Source organism: Mesoplodon bidens (assembly GCF_964165515.1).
Source record: "Mesoplodon bidens genome assembly, chromosome: 18".
NCBI lineage: Eukaryota > Metazoa > Chordata > Mammalia > Artiodactyla > Ziphiidae > Mesoplodon > Mesoplodon bidens.
The window spans coordinates 49,481,446-49,508,051 of NC_138175.1; the positions used below are offsets into that span (position 1 = coordinate 49,481,446).

The following is a 26,606-nucleotide window of genomic DNA, read 5'->3' on the forward strand; positions in this document are numbered from 1 at the left end:
ACCCCCGGGGGGCTTCCAGTCTTTTCCCACACTTGTCTCCCGTTCTCCCCAGGGCCCCTGAGCCAGTGTTGCCCTCTTCCTGACCTTCATTCTTCTCTTGATGGAGTCATTCATTTGCTCATTCATTCCACAAATATTTACTGAAGCTGCCCTGCAGCCAGACCTCACACATATTCTGGAGGCGGAGGAATGAGTCCCAGGTGGTCCCGTGGCCTCCCTATCCTTGAGTGACCCTGCAGTGAGGATCCCAGTCTGATGGAGACAGACCTGGACACAATCATTCCCGCACAGGGTAATAAGGGACCCCCACAGAAAGGAGGGGCTGCCTCAGCCTTCGAAGGCCTGAAGAAGGCTTCACAGAGGAGGTGGTGTTAGGGCTTTAGAAGCCGTGTAGGAGTTGGGTGCACAGAGAAGGAGGGGCCTGGCCTTCCAGGCAGCAGGAACCACAGGAGCAGGGGCTTCAGGAGGTGTTTGCCAGATCGGATGCGGAAGCAGCGGCCTCAGTGTGCACAGCCGGACCTGCCCATTCGTTCACTAACATTTCCAGACTTGTGTTTCTGGGCTGGGCCTGCTCCAGGCACTTGGGGATTCAGACATGAGTCAACCTGGCGCTGGGTGCCGGGGACAGGAAGCTTTCAGGGCTTGTCTTATTCCCTGCTCCGTCCCTTGGGCCTGGGGTGGTGCCTGGCACCTAACAAACATGGAGGGGTGGTGAGTGCTGTGACAGAGGTGGGGAAGGGTCTCTGGGGAACTTAGCTATGCTTCTCCTGGTCGTTAGAGACCGTTAAGCAGGAAGGGGCAGGGCCAGATCTGGGTGTCAGAAAAGCGGGGCCCTGAGGGAGGCTGCAGGAGAGAGAGACGCCCCAGGTTGGGGAGGTTGAGGCCTGAGCTGTCTGGGGCTGTGGGGACAGAGGGGATCTGATGTGGGATGTTGATGGGCTGGGCTGGGGGAGGGAGCAGGTGGGGTGGAGGCTGGGGCTGTCCCTGGGTGGTGCCCACACATCTGGAGCTGAGCGAGGGCGGGCTGGTGCCAAGACCGAGAGAGGTCCCTCAGGGAAGCTGGGGGTGCAGGAGAGGTGCCCCAGGGGATGAGGTTTTGCAGGGCCCTTCCCCAAGCCCCAGGCCCTTACCCCTCCCAGAGAGGTTCTCCCTTCATCAAGCTGTGACATCTCGTCCTGCTCTTTGGTGCCTCTGCAGTCAGACAGACCTCACTTGCATTCCTGGCTTTGCCTGAACCTCAGGTCATCCAACTCTCTAGGCTCCATACCTTCATCTGTAAAATGGGTCTAATAGTCCCACCTTGAAGGGCTGTGGGAGGATGGCATGAGATCAGCAGGTGCCCCTGGCAGTGTCCTGCTGGGAAGATGTGCTGAGCACATGTGAATCCCTTTTCTCTCCCCATCTGGCATCATCAGTAAGAATAGCAGTCGGGAATTCCCTGGATGTCCAGTGGTTAGGACTCTGCGCTTTCACTGCTGAGGGCCAGGGTTCAATCCCCGGTCGGGGAACTAAGATCCCACAAGCCGCGTAGTTGGGCCAAAAAAAGTAAAGAATAGCCATCATCGTGGCCAGAGTCTTTGAGCTGTATGCTGAGCTCTTTGCTGGTGTTACTCGGCGTTCGTGGCAGCCCTGAGGCAGGTACCGTTGTGAACTCCGATTTTCAGACAAAACTAAGGCACGGGAGGGTTAGGTGACGCGAATCGCGCAACTAGAGGATGGCAGAGCCCACGTGCTTCTACATTGCACCACACCACATCGATTTCTGCTTCTTTCCAAGCCCTCGCTTCTGCGTTCTAGGCCTGGCCCTGCCGTCCGTACACTTTGTGACCTGGGTGGGTCTCTTCTCTCTGTCCTCAGCTTCCTCCTGTAAAATGAGGGAACTAAAATATTCATAATAAATTGAAGGGGGAAAACTAGATCGGGGTCCTTTAAACTGCCCTCCAGGAAGTCTTGGATATGGAATTGGGTCCTGGCTTCACAAAAGGGTTCAGGCAAGCAGCTTGTGAGGAATGTTCTAGAACCCACCCTACTTTAACATTTCTTAGTTTCAAGGGATTTTTATAGAAGTGTAACATGCATACAGAAACTTGCACAAAGCGTTAAGTGTACCACTCACTGAATTTGCCATAACTGAACACACCTGTGGGACCAGTTCTCCCACCCCCAGCTCTCCATATGCCCCTTCTGGTCTCTAACCGCCCCCCAGGTTAGCTTTGCCTGCTTTGAACTTCACATAAATGGCATCGTATTCTATGTTCTCTCTCTCGTCTGCCTTCTTGTGCACAACACGTGTTTGTGAGATTCACACACGTTGCTGCAAATAGTTTAGTCTCGTTATATGTCCTGTTATATGAACGAACCGCGATTTACTTACCCACCAAACTGACATGCATTGAAGTTGTTTCTAGTTCTTTTGTTATTGTGAATTGTCCTGCTGTGAACACCCTACCACACGCCTTTCGGTGAACATGTATAGGCATTTCTGTCGAGTGTCTTTGCAGGAGTGGAATTGCTGGAGTTTTCCAGCCTCGGTAGATGCTGCCAAAGCATTTTCCAAAGTGGCGGTACCACTCCCCATTCCCACCAGCAGTGTGTGAAGGAGAATTCCAGTCGCTCCTCAGTTTTGCCAGTGCTGAGTATAGGAAGGTGCCAACCCTATTGTAGTTTTAACTTACATTTCCTTAACGACCGTGGAAGGTGACCACTTTTTCATTTATTGCCTATTTGGAACCTTCTTTTGGGAAGTCCCTGCTCAAATCTTTCTCTATTTTTAGAAAATTGGAATATCTGACCTTTTTACTGACTTGTAATCTATTTATATGTTCTGGATATAAGTTCTTTGTTGGAATACGCATTGCAGAGAACTTCTCCCACTTTGTGGCTTGCCTTTTCACTCTTGGTGGTATTATTTTTGGCTGTGCCGTGCAGCTTGTGGGATCTTAGTTCCCCGACCAGGGATTGAACCTGGGCCCTCGGCAGTGTAAGTGAGGAGTCTTAACCAGTGGACGGCCAGAGAATTCCCCTCAATGGTATCTTTTTTTTTTTTTCCCAATATTTATTTATTTATTTGGCCGCGCCAGGTCTTAGTTGCGGCATGCGGGATCTTCGTTGCTGAGTGCAGGATCTTCGTTGCGGCGTGTGGGATCTTTAGTTGCAGCTTGTGAACTCTTATTTGCAGCATGCGGGGTCTAGTTCCCTGACCAGGGATTGAATCCGGGCCCGCTGCATTGGGAGCACAGAGTCTTAGTCACTGGACTGCCAGGGAAGTCCCCCCAGTGGTATCTTTTGATGAAAAGATTTTAAATTTTCCTGAAGTCCATTTTATACTTTTCTCCCCGCTTTACGGTTAATGCTTTTATTTATTTATTTATTTACATGCTTACTTATTTATTTATTTTTGGCTGTGTTGGGTCTTCGTTGCTGCGTGCGGGCTTTCTCTAATTGTGGCGAGCGGGGGCTACTCTTCATTGCTGTGCACGGGCTTCTCATTGTGGTGGCTTCTCTTGTTGCAGAGCACGAGCCCTAGAGCGTGTGGGCTTCAGTCCCTGTGGTGAGTAGGCTCAGTAGTTGTGGCACACGGGCTTAGTTGCTCCACGACATGTGGGATCTTCCCAGACCAGGGCTGGAACCTGTGTCCCCTGCATTGGCAGGTGGATTCTTAACCACTGCACCACCAGGGAAGTCCAGTTAATGCTTTTAGAATTTAAGAATTCTTGGCATTTCCCTGGCGGTCCTGTGGTTAAGACCCTGCGTTTCCATGGCAGAGGGCATGGGTTCGATCCGTGGTCGGGGAACTAAGATCCAACATGCCACGTAGCACGGCCAAGAAAAAGAATTCTCTGCCTACCCCAAGTTCATAAAGCTAGTCTCCTATATGTTTCTTGAAAACGTAATAATTTTGCCTTTTACATTTAGATCTACAATCCACCTAGAATTGATTTTTATGTATTATGTGAGGTAGGGGGGATCAGAATACATTTTTTCCATATGGATGTTTTATTGAATGGTACCATTTATTAAAATGTTCATTCTTTCCCCCTTCAGCACAGTCTTACCATCAAGTATCCATTTATGTGTGGGTTTCCAAACTCTCCATTCTGTTGTCTGTCTGTCTTTGCTCTAATACCACATTGTCTTAAACACCACAGTTTTATTTATTTATTTTATTTATGTATTTATTTTTAACATCTTTATTGGAGTATAATTGCTTTACAATGGTGTGTTAGTTTCTGCTTTATAACAAAGTGAATCAGTTATACATATGTTCCCATATTTCTTCCCTCTTGCATCTCCCTCCCTCCCACCCTCCCTATCCCACCCCTCTAGGTGGTCACAAAGCACTTAGCTGATCTCCCTGTGCTATGCGGCTGCTTCCCACTAGCTATCTATTTTATGTTTGGTCGTGTATATATGTCCATGCCACTCTCTCACTTTGTCACAGCTTACCCTTCCCCCTCCCCATATCCTCAAGTCCATTCTCTAGTAGGTCTGTGTCTTTATTCCCGTCTTACCCCTAGGTTCTTCATGACCTTTTTTTTTTTCTTAGATTCCATATATATGTGTTAACATACGGTATTTATTTTTCTCTTTCTGACTTGCTTCACTCTGTATGACAGACTCTAGGTCCATCCACCTCACTACAAATAACTCAATTTCGTTTCTTTTTATGGCTGAGTAATATTCCATTGTATATATGTGCCACATCTTCTTTATCCATTCATCTGTTGATGGACACTTAGGTTGCCTCCATGACCTGGCTATTGTAAATAGAGCTGCAATGAACATTTTGGTACATGACTCTTCTTGAATTATGGTTTTCTCAGGGTATATGCCTAGTAGTGGGATTGCTGGGTCGTATGGTAATTCTATTTTTAGTTTTTTAAGGAACCTCCATACTGTTCTCCATAGTGGCTGTATCAATTTGCATTCCCACCAACAGTGCAAGAGTGTTCCCTTTTCTCCACACCCTCTCCAGCATTTATTGTTTCTAGATTTTTTGATGATGGCCATTCTGACCGGTGTGAGGTGATATCTCATTGTAGTTTTGATTTGCATTTCTCTAATAGTTAATGATGTTGAGCATTCTTTCATAACACCACAGTTTTAAATTGTCTTAATACCCAGTAGGGTAAATCCTCCAGTTTTCATGTTCTTCTTTAGGATTGCTTTGGTTCTTTTGATCTTTTACATTTCCATATGCATTTAAATATCATCTCTAAAATTTTTTAAATATTTTAATATTAAAATTTTAAACTGGGGGCGGGACAGAAGTTAATTAAAGAGGATTAAGTCGCATTCAGTTTAATTCTACACTAAATAGAATTCAAAGCGTGTGGGGAGGGCGGGAGTGAAAAAATCCGTCCCCTACCCTCTCCAGTCCCCCATTTTTTTCCCCATCCTCCCAGATGTGTCTGAGCATGTACAAGCCCATACCCACTTTTTCCTTCACAAAGGATAGCATATTGTACACGTTGTTCTGTAGCTTGTTTTTTTCCTCTGAATAGATCTTATAGAGCTTGTTATTTTAGTAGTTGCCTGGGATTCTTTGATGACATCAATAATCTTTTTAACCTGTTCCAAATTAGGCTGTTTCAGTCTTTGTTCCTAAAACAAGAAATGCTGCCATGATTCTCCTGGACCTACATTTTTGTGTACAGGTGCATAGCCATTCGTAGGATGAGTTCTTAGAATCAGACTTAGCAACATCCCACTGTCCGTCTGCAATGCTGGGCTTCTGCAGAAGGTTCTTTTTGAAGGAATCTGAAAACCTTGGATTAGAGGCTTCTTAAAACCCTTGGATCTGATGGTCTGGGGCTGCGGGTTGAGTGCTAGATCATTGTTTTCTGACCTAGAGTTCTGTACACAGGCCTCAGTGCCTGTTTTTGGCTCTATCAGCTGCCACCTGATCCTGAGGCCTCAAACCCAAATCCAGAACCCAGGTGCCTCAGTCTTGAATTTGAAGATCAGCTTGGCCTGGTGGGAGGAACGAGGGCTTTGGAGAGCACAGCAACTGGGTTTTGAATCCCAGCTCTGCCCAGTCTCCCCTTCCTACTGCCCGGCTTCAGCTGTGTGACCTTGGGCAAGACACCTGACCTCTCTGAACTTCGGTTTCCTCCTGTGTACATCAAGAGGGCCGCATGAGCGCCTTCCAACTCTAACACTGGGTGTTTGTCTAAGAATTCCTGATTTCTGATTCTCTAGCTTTGATACCCGGCCAGGCCCCCCCCCCCTTTGTCTAGCTTCTCCCAGCTCTGCTCTTGTTTAGTCTGGCATAGGGCTTAAGAGCAGAGCTTTGGACTCAGCCTGACTTGTCCATCTCAGCCACTCACTACTTCACTTCTCAGGACCTGTGTCCCCATCTCTCAAATAGAGGTAATAATACTGACCTCCTACGCTGACAGAGTAGCTGTCACACAGCAAGCCCACAAGAAATGCTAGCTGCTGCTGCTATTATTAGTATTATCTCATTCCTATTCCTGGTTTCACAGTTTTGAATTTGAAAATGTGGCTTGGGAGAGAGAGAAAAGCTCTGACTTCCCTCTGTCCCATCTCCCCTCAGCTCTGGGACTTTGTTGGGGTCCTGGAATCTAGTCTATAGGTACCTTATAGCACCTATCACTGTATAACAAACCGCCCAAAACCTGAAGGTTTCCAACAATAACGATTATTATTTCTCACAATTCTGTGGGCCAACTAAGCAGTTCTGCTGAGCTCACTGTGGTTGCATTCAGCTGGTGTCTAGGCTGGGCTGTTGGCCGGCACATCTCGGTTCACTCATTCTCCCTCATCCTTCAGCAGGCTGGCCTGGGCTTCCTTTTTTTAAAAAAATTATTTATTTATTTGGCTGCATCGGGTCTTAGTTGCAGCACGCGGGATCTTTTGTTGTGGCTCATGGGCTCCAGAGTGCGCAGGCTCAGTAGTTGCAGTGCATGGGCTTAGTTGCCCCGCTGGCATGTGGGATCTTAGTTCCCTGACCAGGGATCAAACCCATGTCCCCTGCATTGGAAGGCGGATTCTTAACCACTGGACTACCGGGGAAATCCTTGGCCCGGGCTTCCTTACACTGGGGTCCCAAGAGATCTCTCTGAGGGCCCAGGCTCTGAAAGTCACACAGCACTACTTCCAACACATTCTGTTGTCCAAAGCAAGTCTCGAGGGCCGCTCAGACCCAAGGAGTGGAGAAATCCGCTCTATCTCTTGACCGGAGGAGCTGCAAAATACTGGGCATCTACCTCGGAGCTCAGTAATTTTGGGCTGAACGAATGAGAGGTGGCAGAGGTCACTTGACCTCTGTGAGCCTCAGTTTCCACATGTGTAAAGTGAGTCTAAGGATACCTCCTGTGGAAGGTCACTGTGAGGAATTTTTTTTTTTTTTTGCGGTACGTGGGCCTCTCACTGTTGTGGCCTCTCCCGTTGTGGAGCACAGGCTCCAGACGTGCAGGCTCAGTGGCCATGGCTCACGGGCCCAGCCGCTCCGCGGCATGTGGGATCCTCCCAGACCAGGGCACAAACCCGCGTCCCCTGCATCGACAGGTGGACTCTCAACCACTGCGCCACCAGGGAAGCCCCCTTTTTTTTTTTTTTAATGGTCACGCCACACAGCTTGCAGGATCTTAGTTCCCCCAGCAGGGATTGAACCTGCGTCCTCGGCAGTGAAAGCATGGAGTCCTAACCCCTGGACCACCAGGGAATTCCCACTGTGAGGCATTAAATTGATAAAATCCAGAGAACGCATACAGCACAGGGGCTGGTACTTCACAGGTGTTCAATCCACATGGTAACCATATGGGTATTATTGCCAAAGCTCTTCGGGCTGATTCCTAAGTAACTCCTTTTATTCCTAAGTCCAAAGTGACACTGTACAAACAACCATTTAGACAATAACTATGTAAGGTAAGTATCCCTTTAGTTACCATCATCTTCATATGCCTTGTCTTACTAGCACTTGGAATATTCTCTCTGCTTTTGTCCTTATTTGGCACAAAAAGGGTTGGTAAAGTTTGCTCAAACCCCTCAGAAATAAGCATCAACATAGCAAAACAGCTGTGGGCCAGAGATTGCAAACTGTCAGGTGTTTGTTTAGCCTGCAAAGCATTAAAAAAAAAATGGTATTAGAATTTGAACTGTTGCTAACCTTTAGAATCAGGAGATTTTACAAAACAACCTGGGTTTCCAAGTTCTCTTGACATTGGACCATCTGGCATCTCAGGCCTGCTTCCCTTGTGGCAGCATCGGGCTGGAGCTAAATCCTGGTGGGGCAGATCCTCTTTGATCCCTTGGTGGCTCATGAAGTCAGTTTAATGGGTCGTTATTGGTTGTGTAGAAAACTGACGTAGAGCGGGACGGGAAATAGGGTAATTCTGCCACGGTCTTAAGGGAAAGGCCTGCTTTGTGGAACTAAGTCTAGTTACATGTGTGCAACTGTGAGCACACAGACGTATGTGTATGACTTGGATTGCAAGTAAAATATATATCTTACTGCGGGTTTTAGCCAAAAGTTTGAAAGTTTGGCACAATCTCCATCCAGTCTGATTCATTCAAGTTACCTGCCTCCCTTGTAGCCATTTGAGCTTGAGATGAGGTTGTCTGGTGGAGATCAAACCAGTTTCCTGCAATCTGCTAGGGCCTGGCAGGGTCCCTGTGCTTTTTCCCTGGTTCTGAGTATTTGTTTTTGTTTTGGTAGTTATTTTTAGTTTTAGTTTTTAAATTGAAGTGTAGTTGATTTACAGTGTTGTTAGTTTCAGGTTATACATATATAGGTATGTATATATACATATATTCTTTTTCAGATTCTTTTCCCTTATATCTTCTTACAAAATATGAGTAGAGTTCCCTGCGCCATAGAGTAGGCCCTTGTTGGTTATCTATTTTATATACAGCAGTGTGTATTTGTTCATCCCAGCCTCCTAATTTACATGCCCCCGCCACCGACTCTGAGCATTTGTAAGCAGGGGATGAAGGCAAGGACTCCGTCATCTCCACTCTGCGGCAGGTTCCTGATCTGGCTGCAGCCTGGGCCCTGGGACCCACGACCCAGCCCCCAGATGCCCCAGTCTCTGACCCCCCACCCCTTCTCTCCTGCTTCCCCAGGAGAACCCGTACGTCATGCGCCGGCCCAACTTCCAGGCCCTGTCCGGGAACGAACGCTTTGAGGGCTTCTGCGTGGACATGCTGCGGGAGCTGGCCGAGCTGCTGCGCTTCCGCTACCGCCTGCGGTTGGTGGAAGACGGGCTGTACGGGGCGCCCGAGCCCAATGGCTCCTGGACGGGCATGGTCGGCGAGCTCATCAACCGGGTACGGCGGGGCTGGGGCTGAGGAAGGGGCCGTGGGTTGGGTGAGCAAGGGTGGGCGGGCGGGCAGCCAGTGGTGCCTCAGAACCAGCCTGGTGCATACAAGGGGCGGGAGCCGATGGTGCGCTGTGTCCCTGTGGCTGGTGAGCACCATGGGGCGGGCACAGTGGGGAAGAAGGGCGATGCATCCCTTCCCATGTTCCGCTTTCACATGCTTCCCTCACGCCACCTTGGCTTAGTCGGTGCTCAGAGATGTGTTGAGTGAATGAAAGAGACGTAGAGTGGGAATTGGACAGACGTGGAGGAGATGGAGAAGGCTTCCTGTGAGAGGCAGGGATAGGGCTAGGCGGCCGGGACGTGCTCTGTGCCCAGCACCTGCCAGGAGGTGGACGTGGAGGCTGCCTGTTGCGCTCCCAAGGTCACGCATTCAGTAGGTGTTTATTGAGCACCTAATGTGTGCCTTGCACCACGCTGGCGCGGGATATAGTGGTGAGCACAGGGGACCTGGACCCTGCTCCCAGCAACTTAGGGCCCCACTGAGATGCAGAAAAGCAAATGACCACAAGACAGAGCCATTGGCTGATGGGGAAAACTCAGAGGAGGGACCCAGAGGCTCCTGACCCAGCCAGGCATCCAGGGAGGGCTTCCCAGAAGAGGTGACGCCCAAGAAGATTCCCAAAGAGTGTGAAGGAGTCAGCAGGGTGAGGGGGGCGGTATGGGAGAAGGGCAATGTGTTTGATGGCATTTACAAACAGTGGGGGGTGGGTTGGGAACATGAGTAAGAACAAGTTCGGTGTGGGGCGTATTAGAAGAGCAGCTGGGCCCTGAGTGTGGGCAGGATTTGAATGTAGGTGAGGAGGGCAAGAGGCAGTGGGGTGGGGGGTGGTAGGCAGGGGTGCAGCGGAAAAAATATTTTGGAGTCAGACCAACCTGGGTTTGAGTGCTGGGGTGAGTCATTTCTTTCCTCGGAACCTCAGTTTCCTCACCCTAGCATGGGGATAATGATACCTGACAGGTCTGTAGTAAGGTTACAGACACGCTGCACACGTTGCTTGTCATAGGTGGTTCATCTTTTTATTCCACTCATGAGAAGCCATGTGGGCGAATGCCCAAAAAAGACAAACAGGCCCCCAGCTTAGGGGCACGTCCAGGGCAGGTGTGTGGAGCCGGGACCTGTGGCCACAAACGGTCAGGGTGGCCTTGACATTGGACTTGGCTGACAGCGTCAGAGTCTCTCACCCTCCTGAGCCCCTGAATGTCACCAGGAGAGACGCAAAAAGGCCACTTTGCTTGACAAGGATGTGTATCCCGTAAGGCACTGATTTTCGAAAGTTGTTTTGACTGCAGAGCCTTTGTCTGCAGGGCCCTGGACAAAGCAGAGCTGCTCTGGGGCAGACAGAGGTTGGGGGTGTCCCCCGGGTTCTGGTGGCTCGGTCTCCCTCACCCCACCCGGCTGGCAGGCCCAAGGCACTGCCCTACAGGCAGCCAGTTGGTTGAAAGCTTCTGCCCTGGGTGGGTTCAAGAGGCTGATGCCAGGGCCTGAGGAGACAGGAGGCAGGAGCTGGTGGCCGGACGCCCACCTCGCTGGCAGGCTTCCCTGTGACCTCATTGCCATAGCCTGGTCCCCAGTCTCGTAAGCTCAGAACTTTTGTTCATCAGGGCCCCCAGAAATAAGACTCCAGGAGGGCAGCCCTCCCCAACCAAAGTCACCATCAACCGGACATCTGTTTATTCAACTGGACATCTGTTTATTCATCAACAAAGAAGTCCTATTCACAGCTGTATGACCTTGGGCAAGAGTCTTAACTCCCTGTGCCTCGAGCCTTCCCTTAGGACTTGGTGTGAAGGTGCCTGGGGTGAGCATAGCAGGGCTGGGAGCTTTTCTCATTGGTTACTGCTCTTGTGGTCCTGAGTCCTGTTTGAGTCTCTGCTGAGCATTTGTTGTGTGACCTTGGGTGAGTTACATAACCTCCCTGTAAAACTGGGGAAATAACAAATGCTAGCACAGAGGACTGTTGTGAGCATGAAAGGAGTTAATCCATGTAGGGGCTTGGAACACGGCCGGGCAGGTAGTGGGTGCTGTGTGCCTGTGCTCTCTTTCTATCACTGTTAGTGTTATTCCTGCCAGCACATACATACATTCATGCGTTCATCCGTCCTCCAGCCAGCTAGTATTTATTGAGTGCCTACTGTATACCAGGCCCTGTGATACACCCTGGGGATTCAGTGGCCTGGCCTGGCCTTGCTCTTAGGGTTAAAGACTTTGGCCCCCGCAGCCAGAGGTCCATGGGATGTACCCCCTGCACACAAAGGGCTGAGCTGGCTCACATGAGGAAACAGAATCATGGGGGCTGCTGGATGGCCTGCGGGGAGGTCAGGGGAGGCTGGAGAGGGCCAGGATTTGGTGACCGCCTGTGGCGGGGGCGGAGGAGAGAGGACATGAGCGTTCCTTCTGTTTCTGGCTTGGGCAGCTGGGCGATGGCGATGACATTTAGGGAGAGAACACTGGAGGAGGAGCAGGCTGAGAGTGCAAAGGATGGGCGGAGTTTGGCCTCTCCAAGGCTCAGCTGCCTGCTGTGGGATGGCCAAGTACACTGAGCTTCGCACAGATACTCAGCACCGTCCTCGCGGCAGCGGCAGCTGCTGTTTGTGGACTTCACGCCACGTGCCAGGAACTTTTCAAGTGTTACTTAATTCTTCTGATAATCCTTCCTGGCCCAGAGGATCACTGCCCTCTTACCGATGTGAGATCAGGGGCTCAGTAGTGAAGGGACTTGCCCCCAGCATGCAGGGCTGCAGCCAGCTGTGACTGACCCAAGGCCTGTGTCCTTTCCAGACACCCAGCAGGTACTTGGGAAGCCTAGAGTGGTCAAGGTGGTGCTCACGCCGTGCCAGGCTCTTGTCCGAACTGTATGAATTTGTGTTAACTCCTTGACTCCTCACGGGCACCCCCTGAGGAAGGCCTGGTGTTTGCCCAGTTTTCTCTAATGGACAGAGTAAGGCACCAAGATACTGTCCAGCCCACACGGCTAGTGACAGGCAGAGCCAGGGCTGGCACCTCAGCAGGCTGGCCCAGAGCTGACAAGTGACTTCCAGATGGAAGATGGCCCAGGGCACCAGCATCCCCCCCAGCCACACCCCCACCCCCAACCCTGGGCCAGGCTCAGGGCTTGTAGGCCAGTCTGGAATTATGGTCCATTTATTCCACCCAGTGGCCACTGCTGGAATTACCTTTCTCCCCGCCATCACCGCCGCGCTGTGAATTCAGGCCCCGCCCCTCTCACCAGCCTCCTCACGGGCCTCCTGGCCTCCCGTTTCTCTCCACTCCAGTTTGTCCTCCACTAGGATCTTTATACGAGGCAAGTCTCACCTATCACTCACAGGCTTTAGCTGTCACCCCCCGGGGCCCTCCGGTCTGGCCCGTAAGGACAGGGCAGATATCTTAGGTCGGGTTTCCAGGAAGCAGATTCCGAGGTGCAGATTAGCAGGCAGGTGTGTGCGGTGCCCTTGGAAAGCAGCGAGTGGAGGAGGAGGCCTGGGCAGAGGGAGGAGTTGAGCTGTGTTGCAGTCATGACTGGGCCTCAGCCGTCCCACGGCAGCTCTGGAGCTGGGATGGCCATCAAAGACATCCCCCTGGGCTTCCCTGGTGGTGCAGTGGTTGAGAGTCCTCCTGCCGATGCAGGGGACACGGGTTCGTGCCCCGGTCCGGGAAGATCCCACATGTCTCGGAGCGTGAGCCATGAGCCATGGCTGCTGAGCCTGCGCGTCGGGAGAGGCCACAACAGTGAGAGGCCCGGGTGCCACAAAAAAAAAAAAAAAAAAAAAAAAAAATCCCCCTGAGGTAAGGGGGAAGGCTTTTATGCCCCCCACCAACACGTCATTGGATGAGGGCTGTCCTCGGGGAGGGTCAGGACCTGGGGCAAAGGGATTCTTCCACCTACAGAGCAATCAGCCACCAACACCTGGGGCCATGAGTGCCTGATCCGGAAGGAGGGTCTGGGCGGCCACCACGGTGTCCACTACAGCTGTGGGCTGATTAGACGCCAGACAGAGCCAGCTTCAGGTTGCCCCCTTTCCCGTGTGGTCCCTGCTGAGCCACTTCATCTCTCTGAACTAGCTTCCCCTCTTGAAGTGGGAATGATGTTCCCTCCCTCACAGAGTTTTGTGGGGAGTGGGTGAGGGGGAAGCTGGAGGTCCCAGAACAGAGCCCGAGTTACCGGGGCCTTGCAGGTAAGGAGTTTGGATGTTCTTGTTATTGTTTTCTTTTTGGCCAAGCCAAGTGGCTTGCAGGATCGTAGTTCCCCGACCTGGGATTGAAGCCGGGCCCCAGAATTGAAAGCACCAAGTCCCAACCACTGGACGGCCAGGGAATCAACCCCCCCCCCCTTTTTTTTCTCCTTTTTGTTTTTATTTATTTATTTATTTATGGCTGCGTTGGGTCTTCATTGTTGTGTGCAGGCTTTCTCTAGTTGCAGAGAGCAGGGGCTACTCTTCGTTGTGGTGCCTGGGCTTCTCATTGCGGTGGCTTCTCTTGTTGCGGAGCACGGGCTCTAGGCACGCGGGCTTCAGTAGTTGTGGCTCACGGACTCTAGAGCACAGGCTCAGTAGTTGTGGTGCACGGGCTTAGTTGCTCCACAGCATGTGGGATCTTCCCGGACCAGGGCTTGAACCTGTGTCCCCTGCATGGGCAGGCAGATTCTTAACCACTGTGCCACGAGGGAAGTCCCTTTTCTCCTTTTTGGATGTTATTTTTATTGTGTTATGAAGTCACTGGAAGGTTTTAAGCAGGGAACATGCCATGATCTAATTTGTTTATTCTTTTTTTTTATTGAGGTGAAATTCATATAACATAAAATTAACCAAATTTAGTGGCATTTAGTATATTCACAGTATTGTGCAACCATCACCTCCATCTAGTTCCAAGACATTGTCATGACCCCCAAAGAAAACCCAAACCCATTAAGCAGTTACTCCCAATTCCCCCCTTCCCCAGCTCCTGGCAACCACCACTCTGCTCTCTGTCTCCATGGATTTACTTACTCTAGACATTTCATATAAATGGAATCAGCCAATATGTGGCCTTTTGTGTCTGGCTTCTCACACAGCATGATGTACTTGAGGTTCATTCACGTTGTAAAATGATGAGTACTGCCTTTTCAGGGCTGACTAATAGTCCATTGTATGGATATAGGACCTTGATTTAATTTCAAAATCATTTAAAAATGATTACTCTGGCTGCTGAGAAATAACTGTAGTGGACCAAGAGTAGAGACAAGGTGGTCCATTTCAGAGGCCTTTAGAAAGTGTGGAAGAGAGAAGATGCTGGCTTGTGCTCGAGTGGTAGCTGTGTCACGTGTACCACCAGGTGGGATGTGTGCCAGAGAGTGAGAGGAATCGAGTGACTCAGGGTTTGGCTAAGCAACTGGGCCAATGGCAAGGCCAGTTTCCACCATAGGGAGGATATAGGAGGAGAAGCCTGGTGGGGTGGGGGGTCGGGGGGATAAGGATTATCTCTGGGCGTGGGTTGTTTGAGATGCCTATTTGAAATTCAAGGGGGAGACAAAAGGATTTCCTTGTGTGACTGAGCATGAATTATTTACTTAACTTGTCCACTATTGATGGATATTTGGGTGGTCTCCAGTTTTTGCAGGCATAGACAATGCTACCATCAATTGGATTGGCGGGGGTATTCCTGAGGGATAAGTTCCAAGTGGTGGAAACACTGGTTCAAAGGGTATGAATGGTTTGTAAGTATATACTGCCAAATGGTCCTTCAAAAAGCTTCCACCAATTTATATTCCACCAAAAGTTCACGAGAATGTCAAATTTTCCACAGTCTTGCCAACAATGGGTATTATCAATCTTTTAAAAAAACCTTTGCCAATCTGAGAGGCTAAAAATATCTCATTGTTTTAACCTAAACAGAATGTCACATGGCTGCATATTAACTCCCATGTGGATGTACTGTAATTTATTGAAGCATTTTTTATATTTAGTTGTTTCCAGGTATTTTTAGATGTTTGTTTGTGCTGTTATAAACAACCATAAGCAAACATCTTTATGCACGAAAGCTTGGCTTGCATTGTAGCTGATTAGGATTGAATCTCAACAGAATTACCAGGTGAAAGAGGAAAACCCTTCATATGGCTTTTGTTATATACTGTTGAACTGCTTTCCAGAAAGACTACATCAGTTTCTGTTTTTTTTTTTTTCTTTTTTAACACCAGTTTCTATACAAGCTCCTTCTTGGCACTGAGGCTTTTGATGGATTTTTAGATATTCAGACAACCTCCTGTCATTTTCATAGATGGCAAGTCATTTTGATTTTTCCTGCTTTGTCTGGTGGACCACAGTAGGGCTTATGTGGCCAAGTGATAAATGGAGTCTGAGCCCAAGTTCCACTCAGCGTGGGCCTGATAGGCCCTTGGACTCACTCTGTGTTTTTCCAGGTCCTGGTTGTATAATTGGAATAAGCTTTCTGACCCGTGGAGTCAGGGTCATTACGGTAGAAAGAGCCAGTGGAAGCCCCTAGAACTCCCCCTGTTTCCCAGGCTAGTAATCCAAAAGCAATTCTACATCCTTTGGAGGAATTGCAGAGATTAGTGCCGCCATTAACGGCTTGAAAGAAGCAGGGGTAGTGATCTCATCCTTGTTCAACTGGCCTGTTTGGCCCGTGCAGAAGGCAGATGGATCTTGGAGAATGACTGTGGATTCTTGTAAATGCAATCAGGTGGTGACTCCAATCGCAGATGCTGGCCCAAATGAAGTATCTTCTTTTTTTTTTTTTTTTTTTTGCGGTACGCGGGCCTCTCACTGTTGTGGCCTCTCCCGTTGCGGGGCACAGGCTCCGGACACGCAGGCTCAGCGACCATGGCTCACGGGCCCAGCCGCTCCGCGGCATGTGGGATCTTCCCAGACCAGGGCACGAACCCGTGTCCCCTGCATCGGCAGGCGGACTCTCAACCACTGCCCCACCAGGGAAGCCCCAAATGAAGTATCTTTACTGGAGCAAGTCAACACAGCCATGGGCAGCTGGTGTGAGCTACTGATCCAGCAAATGCTCTTTCTCCAAACCACTTCCCAAGGACCACCAGAAGCCAGGGGTATAAACCTTCAGTCTTGCCTCAGACTGACATCGACTCTCTTGCTTTCTGCCATCATACAGACCAGCGGTCCCCAACCTTTTTGGCACCAGGGACTGGTTTCGTGGAAGACAATTTTTCCACAGACTGGCGGGGGGATGGTTCAGGCAATAATGCGAGCAATGGGGAGCCATGGGCAGCGACAGATGAAGCTTTGCTCGCCCGCCGCTCACCTCCTTCTGGGGGGCCTGGTTCCTAACAGGCTGCGGACCGGTGCTGGTCCACGGCTCGGGGTTGGGGACCCCGATATAGAACACCGAGAACTTGGTCTCTTGACGCTGGTCCATCACATTGGCAACATTTTGCTAATCAGATCTTATGAGCCTGAAATAGCATTTAGTGAGGAGGTTGGCAATAAACCCACGGCTGATATCAGTTAGTCAGTGTCCAATCTGGAGACACAACAGCACCAGTTACTTGAACAGAATCATATCAGCTATTTTTGTTTGTTTCTTTGTTTTGTTTTGGTTTTTTGGGTTTTTTTTGGCTGCACCTCGAGGCATGTGGGATCTTAGTTCCCTGACCAGAGATCGAACCCGTGCTCCCTGCAGTGGAAGTTCGGAGTCTTAACCATTGGACCGCCAGGGATTTCCCCTCTTATCAGCTATTTGAACAGAGAGAATTTAATACAAAGAATTGTTAACTAGGGATTCCCTGGCGGTCCAGTGGTTAGGACTCCATGCTTTCACTGTTGAGGTCCTGGGTTCAGCCCCTGATCAGGGAACTAAGATTCTGCAAGCCACGCAGTGCAGCCAAAAAAAAAAAAAAAAAAAAAATTGTTAACTAGATGTAAAGTTGTTAACCCACTAACTGAAAGAGTAAAAAGAAATCTAATGGATCCTGAAGGTAGCAGCTGGAGGAAGCAGCCACCACCCCGAGGGCTAAGGGGAAAGGGGAAGAAGTTGGAAAGATTAAACCTTAGAAACTCAGACGAGGGTCCCAATAGAGTTGAAACTCAGACCTTTGCTGTTTGTCTGGTATTGTGGATATTTGGTGGGTTTTTTGGATTTGAGCAACAACTTATACCTGGGTATAACTTGTATGTGCTGCTTTAATCCCTTTACCAAGCAACCTGTAAGGCTTTTCATTTTGAGGGAGGCCCAGAGCATGCAAAAGCTCTGCAGCAGGTCCTGGCTTCATGCAAGCTGATCTGCCACCTGGGCCTGATGACCTGGCAGATCCCGGGAAGTGTAGAGTGCTGGTGGCAAATAGGGAAGCAGACACCAAGAGGTGACTCGCATGCAGACCTCTAGGGTTTTGAAGCAAATCATGCTGTTTTCTGCAGATACTATTCTCCTTTTGAGAACTGCTCATTACCGGGCCCTGCTAGACACTGAACACCTACCCATGGACAGTGAGTGACCCTGTGACCTGAGCACTCATGTGACCTGGGTACTGTCATTTTTGCATCAGTCAGGGGTCTACCGGGAAACTAATCACTCCAGGTATTTGTGGGTTTTTTAAAAATATTTATTAATTTATTTAATTTTTGGCTGCATTGGGTCTTAGTTGCAGCATGCGGGATCTTTGTTGCAGCATGCAGGATTCTCCGCTGCAGCGTGCAGGCTCCTCCTCATTGTGGCCTGCGGGCTTCTCTCTAGTTGTGGCGCACAGCCTCAGTAGTTGTGGCACGTGGGCTTAGTTGCCCGGTGGCACGTGGGATCTTAGTTCCCTGACCAGGGGTCAAACCCACATCCCCTGCATTGGAAGGCAGATTCTTAACCACTGGGCCACCAGGGAAGTCCCCAGATATTTGAATGAAGATAATTATTTACTAGGAATAAAGTTGCTAACTAGTTAACTGAGAGGGTAAAAGCTGAAGTCAAGGCAGGAATCAGCAGTTTTTCTGCAAGGGGCCACATGTAAATATTTCCAGCTTCCAGGTCGTTCTGTCACTACTCAACTCTTCCACTGTGTGGAAAGCAGTTGTAGACAATACCTAAACAAGTGCGCCTGGCTGTGTTCCAATAAAACTTTATTTACAGAATCGGGCAGATGGTCTAGACTTGGCCTGAGGGCCGTAGCTTACACACCCTTGCTCTCTCTCAGGCATCAAGGAGGCAGCAAGGCAGGAAGTGGCTCTGTCTCAAGTTCTGAAGGAGCAGAGAAGAGCTGAAACTCGGAAACAGAGGAAGGGCTCTGTGGGGCGGAAACTCAGACCCCGAGGAGGGGGCACTCGCCAGCTGGTGCTGGTGCCCCAAGAAGGGCTGGGCGAGGCTGGTTCTGCAAGTGCTGGGAAGCTGCAGACTGAACTTGTCTGCTGCCCTGTGGAAGAAATGCTGCTGCCTTTGGTGCAGAAAGTCTGGGGACCCGAGAGTAGACCAGAAGGAGCAGGTAACTCTCCTTCCTCCAGCCTGGCAGCCTTCCTCTAGTGCCCCCTGTTGGCAGAGCCTGTCAGGGAGCTGGTGGCACAGCACAGATGGTTTGCACAGAGCTGGTGTCCAGGGTGGGCTGGGGCAGGGGGACAGCCACAAGTGCTTTGGTTGGTGTTTAGGCGTTTAGACAATCCCCCTGTCATTTCTACAGGTGGCTTATCATTTGGATTCTTCCTGATTTCATCCCAGAGATTAGACTGTCAGGGTTCCCTTGGAGGGAAGTCTTCTCTAAGGAACAGGTGTCCCTTTTGGGAAATGAAGGGGGAAGAGGAGGAGGTGGAAAGGGGGCAGGGGTTTCAAAGACTCTGAGAGGAGTCTAGAACTTGCAGCATTTAAGGATCTGTCTGTCCTCCATTCGGAATTCATCTCAAATCGGACCACCTCCTCTCCACCTCCACTGGCCCCGCCCCCAGCATCTCTGTGGGCATCTTTAGTCAGTTTCCACTCTTGCCCCTGTGGTCTGTTCTCAGGGCGGCCAGATCACGTTACCCTCCGCTGCTCACACCTTCTGATGTGATGTCCTCTGTTGCCCTTGGGGTAGAATCCGGCCCCCTTCCCCTGGCCTGCAAGGCCCTGCAGGGCTCTGGTCCCCACTCTGCTACGTTTCCCACCCCACCCCCCTTTCTGCTCCAGCCACCCTGGACACTGTCTTAGGTGCAGTGGGAAAGCCACCCAAGGGTTTTTAAACAGGTGACTCTCATTTTGGATGGGGGTGGTGTTATGAGCAGAGGCAGGGGCCCAATGAGGAGGCTGTCCTTTGCCAGGACAGACCTTCTGTGGGTGCATAAAAATAAAGATTCCTGTATTAGCTGACATTGTTCCCAGCGGTTCACATATTAGTCACGAGAGTGGCAAGTGCACAAGAAAGGAGAAAACCAGGACTTCCCTGGTGGTCCAGTGTTTGGGACTCTGCTCTTTCACTGCCGAGGGCGCGGGTTCGATCCCTGGTTGGGGAACTAAGATCCCACAAGCGTGGGGTGTGGCCAAAAAAAGAGGGGGGGAACCCACTCCTTACTCTCAACACCCAGGAATTCCCAGGGGTAGGCTCTGAATCCGGTGTGTTCTGGGCCCTTGCCACACGTGGCCGCCTCTGGATTCTGCCTTGGGGACGTGCCATCTCTCTCTCACCCTGCCGTAGTTGTTTCACCTGTGCTGTCTCTCTCTACTCTTGGCTAATCTTCTGCGTCTGTCCTCTTTCCCTGACATCGAATTGTCTTTCAGATCTCTTCTCTCCTAGACCCTGGATGTCATTTTGGGTCCACGGGATCTCTCCCCGACCTTGGTTTTGTTTTCAGCCTGTGCCACCTCTCTGCAGTATCTTTGGGGCCTGTGCCCTCTCTCCCCACCCCGGTTCTGTCCCAGTCTGTACCACCGCATGTGGTCTCAGTCTCAGCCCCTTGGGGGGTGAGTGTGTCCCTCCTCCCAGGCCAGTGATCCAGGACCTTGACTCTTATTTCAGCCCCAGGGGGAGGGCTCTACTTGAATTTGGAGTCAGTGCTGGGGCCCGGTTGAGCCCTGGGAGATGGAATCATTATGCCTGGAAGAGGTATCCTGGGAGCTGGGTTCCAAACCCAGGAGACAGCTCACTCCCCTCCCCCCCAATTTTACAGAGGACCAAACTGAGGCCCAGAGACATGGAAGCCCCTGCCCCTGGTCACCCAGTGAGCTTGGGGCAAAGCCAGGGCTCTCTACTCCCACCCCCAGCCCTTCCCAGCACCCTGCCCCCTCTGTCATGTATGTGCACACATGAGGCCACGTGTTCGGGTGTGTGCACTGTGCCTCTAGGGAATGCCCCCCACGATGTCATCACTCCTGTACAGTGCACGTGTTTGTCTGCCTGAGTCCATGTGGACAGTATGTCACTGGGTCAGCCTGTGTCTGGGCACGCATGTGTGGACATGGTATGGTGTGCACATGTGGTGTAGACCTGACCGTGTACAGTGCTCATGTGTGCAGTGTGTGTGTGTGTGTTTGTGTGTGTGAAGTGCCAGGTTTTTTCCCAGCCTGTGTCCTGCCCACAGCTAACGACTGGCTGACGTCCACTTGGGCAAGAGCGAGATGGCCCCTTTGGGTCAGGCATTCCATTGTGTCAGCCAGACCCCAGCACATACCCTTTTCTCTGCCATACCCCACCCACTACCCACCCTTCACCACTTCAGACCTGGACCCCAGCCACCCCTCCCCGACTCAAGACCACATGCAGCTTCTCCTGAGTTCATTATCTCAACTGAGCCAGGCATGGTCCTGTGTGTCAGGGGTGGCTTCATGCACACATCTAGGTCCCTGGTGTCTGCCAGGGGCAGGAGAGTGGAGGTCGTGTCTCTGCTTTATGGTCCCCAGCCCCTGCCTTTACTCCCTAGTGCCCTTTCCTCTCTGAGCCTCAGTTTCCACTTCTATAAAATGGGCCTAGTAGTGGCCCTCAGGGAGCTGTTAAGAGGATTATACAAGATAATCTATATAAAGTGGCATCTAGCATGGAGCCTGACACATAGTAAGCACTTGATAAATGTTACCTGTTCATTGTTCATACAGAAGAGAAAACCAAGGCTCCAAGAGGGTCCTGAGTGGGTCAGCGTCCAGGCATCTCAACTCCAATCTCAGGCTCTCTCTTTAGGACACCGACATAGTGGGAGTGGTGGGGGTCAGCGGTAGGTTTTATAAAGCAGGGTCTTAATGATGAACTTGACTGGGGAGCAGGAGAGATTGGATGAGACAGGGCAGCCGGGCAGGAAGGAGGCCACAGGAGCCGCTTACAGCAGACATGAAATGACAAGCGTCCAATTGGAAGCCCGAGGTGCACTCTTTTCTTTTTTTTTTTTTTTGCGGTACGCGGCCCTCTCACTGTTGTGGCCTCTCGCGTGGCGGGGCACAGGCTCCGGACGCGCAGGCTCAGAGGCCATGGCTCACGGGCCCAGCTGCTCCACGGCCTGTGGGATCTTCCCGGACCGGGGCACGAACCCGTGTCCCCTGCATCGGCAGGCGGACTCTCAACCACTGCGCCACCAGGGAAGCCCCCGAGGTGCACTCTTGGATCCAGTCCCCTGGCTCCTTCTGCTGTCCTCTCTCTTTGCCTCTCTCTCAGCTTCTGATATTCTAAGTCGCTTCCTCAGTGCGTTCTCTCTAACTGCCCATCTGTCTCCCTGGCCCGCCCATCTGCCCCCGCCCCGCTTTCCCTCCAGCAGAAGGCAGACCTGGCTGTGGCTGCGTTCACCATCACAGCTGAGCGGGAGAAGGTCATCGACTTTTCTAAACCCTTCATGACCCTGGGAATCAGCATCCTCTACCGCGTGCACATGGTACGGTTCCCCTGGAGACGTGGGGGTGGGGGTGGGGGTGGGGGCTGGTGCTGGGGCCGGACACCCAAGGGAGGCAGAAGCTGTGAGCTGGACCTCGGATCGGCTGGTGGGGCTCATGGGCCCTGGGGCTGGGAGAGGGGCTCAGGTCTGTGTGGCTCCGGCTCTCTCTCACTCTGTCTCCCACCAGGGCCGCAAGCCTGGCTACTTCTCCTTCCTGGACCCCTTCTCCCCTGCTGTATGGCTCTTCATGCTTCTGGCCTACCTGGCTGTCAGCTGCGTCCTGTTCCTGGCCGCCAGGTGAGTCCACTACCTGCTGCCTGGGAAGGAGAGGGCGGGGAGGAAGCACGAGCTGGGGTCTCCATGCCTGACCTTTCTGTCGTCTGTCTGGACCATCCTCGGCCTCCACTTGGGGCCTTGGATTCCCTGCACCCTCCCTTCTCCCTTTCTGGCCCTGTCTCTGTATTTCCTTCTTGTGGTTCTGACTTTTGCTCCGTGGTTCTCTCTGGGCCTCTCCCCTTCCCGTTCTTTCTGTCTCCCTCCCCTTTTGCCTGCACTGTCTCTGTTTCTCTCTGTGTGTGTGTGTCTCTCTCTGTCCATCTCTGTCTCTCTTCCCCTCCGTTTTTGTCCCCCCATCTCTTCTGATCACGGTGGCTCTCTCTTTCCTCTGTTCCTCTCCTTTTTCTCCCCATTCCCCGTGTCTCTCCACAGGCTGAGCCCCTATGAGTGGTATAACCCGCACCCGTGCCTGCGGGCACGTCCCCACATCCTGGAGAATCAGTACACGCTGGGCAACAGCCTCTGGTTCCCCGTGGGGGGCTTCATGCAGCAGGGCTCGGAGATCATGCCCCGGGCGCTGTCCACACGCTGCGTCAGCGGAGTCTGGTGAGAGGCTGCCTGTCTGCCCCAACCGGGGTTGGCGGAGGTGGGGAGGAGGGCGGGGGGGTTCTGAGGCCTGGGCCCATTCCCGTGTCCCACGCCAGCTGTGTGACAGGAAATGGGGTGGGGGCAGCTGAGCCCCAGCTCTGCCACTCACTGGCTGTGTGACCTTGGGTCTCCATGCCTCAGTCTCCTCATCTGAAAAACGGGGATAAAAATGCCCATGTCTCAGGTTGTAAGGATTCGGTGTGGCTAAGGGATGAGAAAGTGCTTCTGCTGACCTGAGGGGTTATAATCAGGACAGTATTGGCCTTGTTACTGCTGTCTTAGACATTGCCTGGGCAGTCACAGAGACACTGGAATCCTTGAACCAGGACAGCCTTCACTGTCCAGACGCTGAGGCTGAGGCCCCAGACAGGGATACCTCCCTCAAAGTCCCACATGGATCCCGTAACTTTTTTTTTTTGGCCCCACCTCGCATGGCTTGTGGGATCTTAGTTCCTTGACCAGGGATTGAACTCGGACCCTCAGCAGTGAACGCACCAAGTCCCAACCACTGGACTGCCAGGGAATTACCCAGACCCAGTAACTTATTTTGAATGGAACTTATTTTGCCCCCAAGACAAGCTCCAAGAACCTAGGTGTCAGAGAACAGACACTGACAACTGGTGGTGTCTGGCCCATAGTTTAAAAGTTTTTGAATTAGTTGGCATTTAAAAATTGGGTAAATTCACTTACAAATTCAGATTTCTCTTTTTGTTTTGTTTGATTTTGGCCAATCTGCGTGGCTTGCGGGATCTTTGTTCCGGGGCACAGCAGTGAAAGCCCGAAATCCTAACCACTAGGCCGCCAGGGAACTCCCCAAATTCAGATTTCTCACTTTTCTCAAAGATTTGGGAGATCTGGTAGTGCTCGGGTGGCGTTCCCACCTGGCGTCGATGCCTGTTCCACTGGCCCCAGTCCTCTCTCCCTCCTTCAGTCACTTTTTTTTTTAAATTTTTTTTTGGGGGGGCTGCATTGGCTCTTTGTGGCTGCACGCAGGCTTTCTCTAGTTGCAGCGAGCAGGGGCTACTCTTCACTGCGGTGTGCGGGCTTCTCATCGTGGTGGCTTCTCTTGTTGCGGAGCACGGGCTCTAGGCGCGCGGGCTTCAGTAGTTGTGGTGCACAGGCTCGGTAGTTGTGGCTCGAGAGCCCTAGAGCGCAGGCTCAGTAGTTGTGACGCACGGGCTTAGTTGCTCCGCGGCCTGTGGGATCTTCCCCGACCAGGGCTCGAACCCGTGTCGCCCGCATTGGCAGGCGGATTCTTAACCACTGCGCCGCCAGGAAGTCCCCCTTCAGTCACTTTCTGGCCTGGCTTCCATAAGCACTCACATTTGCCACCCTATCTTTGAAATAGCAGCTGGGCTTGGTTGCAGTTCATATAACTCTTCTCAGCCCCTTTTCCTCATTAGAACCACAGAAAGCCAAGGAGCATGCTTAGGACAAGGAATATTCTCTGATTTTATGGATTAGAAGATCGAGACCCAGAGAGAGGAAGTGGTTTGCTAAAGAGCATGCATTTTTTTTTCTTTTTTAAGATTTTATTATTTATTTATTTATTTATTTATTTATTTAATTGGCTGCGTTGGGTCTTCCGTTGCTGTGCGCTGGCTTTCTCTAGTTGCAGCGAGCGGGGGCTACTCTTCGTTGTGGTGTGAGGGCTTTTCATTGCAATGGCTTCTCTTGTTGTGGAGCACAGGCTCTAGGCATGCAGGCTTCAGTAGTTGTGGCACACGGGCTTCAGTAGTTGTGGCTCACAGGCTCAAGAGCGCAGGGAGAGCATGCATTTGGCTAGACGCAGGGTTGGGCTGAGCCAGCCTCCCGCCCCAGTGCCACCCACCCCGTAGGCCCTGGGTGCCTCTCCAGGGCAAACTGAGGCATTGGGCCTTCTCCCCCTCAGTCAGGATCCATGCTCAGTAGTCATTCAGCAAGAGGTGCTTCTCAGGCCCTTCCATGTGCCAGGCACTCCGGTGGAAAATCAGTCCTCAAGAGGCAAAGGAACTGAGAATAAACAGATAAATAAACACAAGGACATCATATTTTATGCCAAGAATATGTCCCGAAGATATTGTTTGATTCAAAACTTGTTTGTTCAAGACTAACCATAATGGTGGCAGGTTTTTCTCTTCCCCAGCTAAGCGAGGCTGACTACCATCTGGCAGTTGTTTGCAACTTGCTTGGTCCATTGGCTTTGAAACTTTTTGTTTGTTTGTTTTGGTTGCACCAGGTTTTAGTTGTACCAGGCGGACTCCTTAGTTGCGGCTCCAGAGCTCCTTAGTTGCAGCATGTGGGCTCCTTAGTTGCAACATGTGGGCTCCTTAGTTGCAGCAGGGCTTTCAAACATTTTTTTTCTTTAATTTTTAAAAATTTCTGGATGTGCCGCATGGCATGTGGGATCTTACTTCCCCGACCAGGGATTGAAACCGTGTACCCTGCAGTAGAAGCTTGGAGTCCTAACCACTGGACCGCCAGGGAGATCCCTAAACTTTTGAATCTTGATGATTTTTTTTTTTAACATTTTGGAATTGGCATCATGTCAGGAGTTATACCCTGTATTCATTTCCTGTTGCTGCTGCAACAAATTACCACAAACTGCGTGGCTTAAAAACAACAGAAATTTATTCTCTTATAGTTCTGGAGATCAGAAGTGCAAAATAGATATGACTGTGCTAAAATCGGAGTGTTGGCAGGGCCAATTCTTCTGGAGGCTTTGGGGGAGAATCCATTTCCTTGCCTTTTCCAGCTTTTAGGAGCCGCCTGCATTCCTGGGCTTGTGACCCCTTCCTCCATCTTCAAAGCCAAGAGCATAACATCTTCAAATCTCTCTTTCTGACTCTGACCTCCTTCTTCCACATAAGGACCCCTGTGATTCCATGGGCCCAACAGGATAATCCAGGCTAATCTCCCCATCTCAAGACTCTTAACTTAATCATATCTGCAGAGACCCTTTTACCTGTGAGGGAACGTACTCACAAGTTCCAGGGATGAGCATGTAGACATCTTTGGGGGGCAAGCCTTTCTTCTGCCTACCACACCCCCCGACTAAACTGTATTAACATTTTTCCCCCTTTTTTTTTTTTTTTTTTTTTTTTGCTGTACACCGGCCTCTCACTGTTGTGGCCTCTCCCGTTGCGGAGCACAGGCTCCGGACGCGCAGGCTCAGTGGCCATGGCTCACGGGCCCAGCCGCTCCGTGGCATGTGGGATCCTCCCGGACCGGGGCACGAACCCACGTCCCCTGCACCGGCAGGCGGACTCTCAACCACTGCGCCACCAGGGAAGCCCGTATTAACATTTTTAATATAATGATGTATCAGATGTATGTAAACTGTGCTATTAAAGAACCAAACAGTGTGCAGTGAAAGAACAGTAGAGAATGAGGGTGCTCAGGAAGGGCCCCTCTGAGGAGGTGCCATCTAGGCTGTTTCATCTGAAGGTTCAAACAGGCATGCCTGCCAAAGAGAGGGAGGCGCATTCCAGCCAGGCACGAGAGGGATGCATGTGTGAGGAGGTGGCTGAGAGGGCATGAAGGGACCAGTCCCCCAGTCAGGTGGGGGACCAGTGGCCAGCTCTCTACAGCCCATCCCTT

General features: G+C 51.2%; 1 protein-coding gene across 4 annotated transcripts in view; it reads left to right on the top strand.

Moving 5' to 3' along the window:
• GRIK5 (glutamate ionotropic receptor kainate type subunit 5) overlaps nt 1-26,606 on the top strand; it is a 51,410-nt gene that overhangs the window by 15,690 nt on the left and 9,114 nt on the right. For all 4 annotated transcript variants that reach the window (XM_081217208.1, XM_081217206.1, XM_081217207.1 and 1 more), the window contains 4 exons: nt 9,091-9,294; nt 21,990-22,103; nt 22,291-22,400; nt 22,812-22,985. In XM_081217208.1, coding sequence (XP_081073334.1) covers nt 9,091-9,294; nt 21,990-22,103; nt 22,291-22,400; nt 22,812-22,985 — 602 coding nt within the window. The remainder of the gene's footprint in view (nt 1-9,090; nt 9,295-21,989; nt 22,104-22,290; nt 22,401-22,811; nt 22,986-26,606) is intronic.